At 54.2% G+C, this 6,271-nt stretch overlaps 1 protein-coding gene across 1 annotated transcript; it reads right to left on the reverse strand.

Moving 5' to 3' along the window:
• CRYBA2 (crystallin beta A2) lies at nucleotides 1–3,803 on the reverse strand. Its single transcript, XM_059704858.1, is given in 7 exon segments — nucleotides 1–148; nucleotides 605–747; nucleotides 1,549–1,693; nucleotides 2,409–2,430; nucleotides 2,433–2,504; nucleotides 2,507–2,566; nucleotides 3,773–3,803. Coding segments are annotated over 7 exon segments (621 nt in total).
• Between the last annotated feature and the right edge of the window lie 2,468 nt (nucleotides 3,804–6,271).

Consider the following 6,271-nt stretch of genomic DNA (forward strand, 5'->3'; position numbering starts at 1 on the left):
CTATTGCTGTACTCTTCGAATGGACTGCAGCTGCCCAGTATGGACCTGTGTGCCAAATTCGCTGTAGGTATGGAGCTCCCTGCCATGCTAGTCCTGCTCCTATACATACTGGTAACCCTGGTAGCCTGGGTATTGGTAGGCCACCCACCTAGACCAGCGAAGGCAAAAGGGTGGTAAGTAGGCTCTGCCCCTGCCCCCATCAATATCCTCCATTAGTAGTAGTCCTCCTTTCACAGTTCCCAACCCTCAGCTCCAACACCATTGCTTTCCTACATAGATCTCTTCCTGCCCTGCTCACTGGTCCACATCTTCCTATCACCTTCCTGACCATGTCCCCTATTCCTGCCCTCCACTGCCTCCTCATCCAAGTTTTTAATATTTTCCCCATCCCTATATTGTTCCCCTGACTCCTATGACCTGCCCCTCCCTCCCAATCTCCACCATTTCACTTTCTTCTGCTTCCCTCCAAGTCTCCCATCACCTCTCTTCCCTCTGTCCTCCAGTCTCCAACATCTCTCTTACTATGTCTTTTAGCATGCCCATTTCCTTTCCTCACTCTCCTCTCTGTTCTTCTCATCTCCCTTATCCCAGTCCCAGGACTCATGCTTCAGAGCTGACTTTAAGGGAACCCACATCCCTACTGGCCCAACCCATGGAGGGCAGGGATGGGTAGTCATCACTGTGTTCAAACCTGCAACCCTGGAAGTTGTCCCCCTCAAATAGTGTCACAGGGTTGTCACTGTGGTTCTGAGGCACAGAAAGGTAGGGGTCAGCCCTCCAAAGAGGTGTTAATGGGTACATTCTCAGCATCACTCCCCTCACTTCACTGCCAACACAGGTCATGCAGATAATTAGGCTCCACAAACACTCCTGGCAGTTATTCCATTAGCTTCCTAGCAGCCTGAAAAGCTGGGGTGCTCAGAGATTCCCAGTCTGGTCTCTTCTATGGCTTTGGATTGAGGTGGTGAGACTGAAGGGGGTGTCCCAGAGACCTTTCCAGGTCAGGGCTGGAAAGTATCTTGTGACATTGACCTATTTTTCATGAGGAAAATTAGAAGTCTTGAGAGAAATCTGGTCCATTAATGAAGACAGTTTCCCTAAGGGCCTCATTGACTAACCCAGTCCCCTGCCCAGAACCCTGGGCAGCCCAACTAATGGGTTGGATGGCAGAGTCAGAACAGATAGGCCAGGGCATCAGTGTTGGTATGGTCTGGGCTTCCACAGTACCAGGTTCTTCCCCCTGAAAGGCTCCTTGGTCTCCTGGATTGGAGACGCTTGCTCTCTGCCCTCCACCTCCCAGTCCCTGGCCTCACCAGCAGGGTACTCAGCGCTGTCCGTGGTGCTGATCTTCAACGTCTGGCTTAGGCCCACCATCCAATCTTATGGACAGCCCTCTAGTTCTGGGAAGTAATGCCACTACCACCCATCTAAGAAAGATTTGTTTATGCACCCCCAGTCAGTGGATGTCCTTTTGGAGGCAGCACGGTGGGACCAGGGCCTGGATCCAGGAGTTAGGAGGGAGAAGAAGAGGGGGAGAGCTGTGCTCACCCGGCAGAACACAGACCGGAAAGAGAGCAGCTGGTCGCTGCTGTGGTGGCCACCACTGTCATTCCAGGCGCTCTAGCAAGAATGGTCACCCTTCTCCAGAATGGTTTGCTGTCCCTGGAAATTGGGGTACTCATAGGCCATCCAGCTGGGGAAAGGTAAGGGGAGCTGGGAAGCATCTGCCCAGCAGCACTATTTCCTCCCCCTCCCCCTTGTGGCTGTGATTGAAAAGATTGAGAAACCCGATCCTTTCCTCTAATCCCAGGCCCTTTCCCTGACGCATCCATTGCATGGCAGACCATCTCCTCTAGGGCTAAACACCCTGAACAGGGTTTGAGGGGTCCAGACTTCCAGCTCAGTGCCCTTAGAGTGGAAATAATTTTCCAGCTTACAAAGGTCACCCAACCAAGTGCTTCTACATCAAGAATTTAGATGCCTGCAAAAGTAGGTGTAGGAACCCTACTGCACCCCAACCTGCGTAGCAGCCTATGATACAACAGTCAGCTCTCCTCTAGGATACCAAGGTGGATCCAGTGGAAGAGCTTTGGCTTCTTTTGTTAAATGAAGCGCAGAGCCATCTAACTTTGGAGAGGAGATTAAACTGGAAACCTCTTCATTGTTCAAGCTGGCCCCACAGCTCCCCCGCCTCTGCAGCAAAGGTTCCCTTTCCGCCTTTATTCTTTTAGCTCGCACTCTGTCGTATGACTGGTCTTGAGGCAGCTGGGGATTTGGGGGAGGCCAGAGGGTTTCCTCTGTTGGTGGGTCTTTATCAGGCAGGGCTTACAGGCTGGGGAACGGAGGGCTGAGAGATGATGTCTCAGCCCAGAGCCCCGCAGCCCAGCCGCACCTGGGCGATCACTCACACACCGCGTTCCACCTTGATAAGCGCACCCTTCGCAGACCTCCGCGCTCGCAGGTGTTCGTGCAGTCACTCAACAGCCCACCGCGGCGGCCCTGGAGTCCTCTTTCTCTCGGAGTGTGAGGCAGGCGGACTCCAGCCGGCCCGGCGCGGAGGGCGCAGCTCATGCCACTGTGGCAAGAAGGACAGGACCAAGTGCTCAGCATCTCGCGAAACCCCTCCGGAGCCAGGCCCAGGCCCATCGAACCCGGGTTGAGGGAGAAGGCCCCGGGGTCTGGACCCGGGTTGCTAGTGGCTTTCCGCCATCTCGCCCTCCTCCGCCCTGAAAAGACCCTGCCCCAGCACGGACTATTCACCAGGCAGGTGAGCGCGGTACTGACGGAAATGGAGAGACTGAGCAGGGGCCGGGCGTGCGGGGCTTTATACTCAGCCTCGCCTCCCTCCGCACGCCCTCTCCCGCTGGGCTGGAGGGAGCTGAGTCAGCGGGCAGGCTGCGGGCAGCTCTGCTGTCCCCTGAGGAGCCGAGGCCTTTCCCGCAGCCTCGGATCTGACCCCTGTCCTCGGGGATTACACTAGAAAGTGCTGAGGCACACGTCCCGCGCACCCTGCAACCAAGGGTGACTCAGCTTTTTCTGGGGGGGGGGGGGGGCCAGAGCCAGGCAAGGCGCACGCGACCTCGAGCAGAAAACGCCCTCCCTGGCCCAGACCCTCAGGACTAGAGGTACCAGACTACCCAGAGGCCTCACTGAAACTGCGCATTTCCGACTGGAGGCACAAAAGTTCTTCCCAATGCCTAAAGTCCACCCTTTCTTCAGCCCTAGGTCGAGGCCTCTCTTTTGGGCGACGCTAGGGTAGAGATAGACAGGCTTCCCGAAAGCGACTTTCCTCACACCCTTCAGTCTTCTCTTCCCTGTAAGATGGCTCCATCGCAGCCTCTTTCCTCCCAAATTGAGTTCCCAGATCCGCGCTGTATTCCTAGATTTTCTTTTTTTTTTAAAATAATTTTTATTTCTTGAAGTATTACAAAGAGTATTACATATGTCTCCTTTTTTCCCCCCTGGACATTCCCCCGGCCCCTACCCCCTAGTGTCTTGTGTCCATTGGTTATTCTTATATGCATGCATATAAGTCCTTCGGTTGATCTCTTAACCCCCGCCCCCAAACCCTCCCCAGGCTTCCCACTGTAGTTTGACAGTCTGTTCAATGCTGCTCTGTCTCTGCATCTACCCCCTGTTCATTCCTGGATTTTCTTGAGCGGAGGGACACAAGGCAGTGCTGAGCGCAGGAAATTTGAACCGCCCAAGGGAGGGCTCGGATTTACAAAGCACCTAGAATAATAGTAACTAAGGAAGTGGCTAAAGTAGTTACCAGCCGCCAGGGACTGGGCTGGGGTCCCCATGCCTACCTGAGAGCCAGCAGCTGATCACTGATCGCCTAGTTCAGGCCAGGCGCTCTGCTCAGCTAATTCTCACACCATATCCGAGAGGTAGGAGCTGTTCTTGCCCTGCACTTCACAGAAGAAGCAGCAGCTTAGGACGGTCCTGCGGAAGGTGGTGGAGGAAGTGTCCCAGCAGAGATGTGAACCTGGGTTTCTGTTAGGCCCTCGCCCCCAACCCCCCCCCCCCCCCCCCCCCGCCAGCTGGGGTGAGGGGAGGAGGTGAAAGGTTTGGGGCCCTAAGGGAGGCCCCAAGGAAGACGTTTCCTCACAACTTGCAGCAGGATTTCTAGCCACCTCTGTGCCCTTGCATGTGCTGTTCCCCATTCATTCCCTCGAGTGTCCTAGTCACACGATCTTGGCATGGCTGACCCTGTTTCTGACATTTACTGTCCATCACATCACCCTGTTTTCTTTGTATCATTTGTCACTGTAAATCTTTTTCATTTTTTTTGTTTATGAGTGTTTATGGGTGTGCTGAGTGTCTTCTTTTAGACCAAATGTAAGCTCCTTTTAAGCAGGCTGTGTCAGTTTTGTTATTTTCAAACCTTAGCACCATGCTGGACACAAAGTAGACGCTGAGTAAATCTTGAATGAGTGAATAAGGTGGTCAGGTTGGGTCAAATGTCCAATGGGGATGGGGTGTAGAGGAAATTCTACAATGAGAGTGCAGGAGTAATGGTTTGCCCATCCTACCAAGTTCCCCACCCTGAAGTTCTGGAGTGCCAAGAACAGGTGCTGAGGGCAGCCAAAGTCTCCCCTCCCCTGTGTCTCTCTCTTACTGGCAAGGAATTGCGCTTGAGGATCACAGTGTATGTGAAGGTGAATGTCCTACAACATGGGGAATAAAGTCCAAGTTAGGAGGGTTTAAGTCAGAGCAGGGAACCATGGCCAGGTTTGATTGGGGATGGGTCAGACCACGCCCAGTCCCCTGACTCCCTGCCCTCGAGGAGGTTTGGAGAGACACAAAGAGACCATAATTTCCCCAAAACCATAAAGGAGAAATACAAACTATCAAGGGAGGCAAGAACCAACCCTGGACTCGGTGTCCTGGCCTTTTGCCTTGGCTTCCCAAATCGGGACTATGGCAGCAGTGCGAGGTGAGGAACCCAATTTCTCTTTCCCTCCCTTCTGCCTTTCTCCCCTATCTCTATTGTAGAATTCTGGATTCAGCCACCAGGAGGCGCGGACGGGCTGCTTTGGGAGGGAAGCTGAGGCCGCCGGGCTGGTGGAAGAGGCAGCTGGTAGGAGGTTGAGGTTGGGAGGGGTGGCGGGCGGGCGCCCATTGCGAGTGCGTCAGGCTGTGCGTCTTCGCCCGGTCGGTGACGCGGGCCCGGGTGTTAGATCCGAGGCTGCGGGGTGTCTGTCAGACTGGACGCTGTGTTTACAGGAGCTGGGGCCCAGGGTCTGGGCATGCCCCTGAAGTTGGGGCTCCACCTGGGAGGGCTGTTTCCAGTCCAGGTGTTGGTCAGATCAGAAGACTGTATTCCGTAGGAGGGTGTGTGTGTGTGTGTGTGTGTGTGTGTGTGTGTGTGTGTGTGTGTGTTTCAAAGACTTGGGGGAAGTGGTGGTAGTAGTACAGCTGAGATCCAATTAGAATTAGGAGTCCGGCTGAGATTTGGGGTGGGGACCCTGTGTGTGGGGTGAGCAGGGCCACTGCTCCTCTTCTAGTCCTAAGTTCCCATCTTGGCTTGCACTATGAAGCTGTGGGGCACTAGCCAGCCTCTCCCCTCCCCTGTACCTCAGCTTCCTCATCAGGAAGATGGTGTATAGGTACCACTGCCCCCACCCTACAGTCCACAGCTTTTCATTCTAGCTGTCTGCACACCCACCAAGCACTGCCAATAGCTAGTTGCCCAGAAGACCTCTAGACTTCTCTCAAGATCTCCCCAGTCAGGGTCCCCTCCCTGACTCTGGACCTCAAAGTTGAGGGAGAAAGGAAAGAATGAACCACTGAGGGGAAGGAGCAAGAAAGGGGCTGTCAGGGGTCCCTGCCTGGTGTGCCAGAATGGGACTCTGGGTTTCTGTCCCTTTCCTGTACTATGGACCCCTCCCAGCTTCCTTTCTTTGTCCATTAGGTTGGTCCAGCTCCAGTCCCCCAGTCTCCCTTCATCCAACCCCCTCTTAGCCCCCCTCCCAATCCCCCAGCAGCTGGCCCTGTTTGTTTTCCCCGATCAGTTTTGCCCAGAGCTTCCTGAGGGTGGATGCACAGGTGGCTTTGTTTGCCAGCTCAGCACCCTCATTGCTGCCTCCTCCACAGCCACAGCCTTGGCCTTTAGGTGTGGAGAGGGAGAGTTAGGAAGACAAAACAAACAAACAAAAAAGTGTCCCCACGTCCACACTTTCAAGAGACCTCAAGATCTCATAGAGGTCTCATCACCTCAGAGAACCCATCCAGTTCATTAAAAAAAAAAAAAAAAAAAAATATATAT

The sequence above is a fragment of the Myotis daubentonii genome, chromosome 7 (genome assembly GCF_963259705.1).
Source record: "Myotis daubentonii chromosome 7, mMyoDau2.1, whole genome shotgun sequence".
In the NCBI taxonomy this organism is placed as follows: Eukaryota; Metazoa; Chordata; class Mammalia; order Chiroptera; family Vespertilionidae; genus Myotis; species Myotis daubentonii.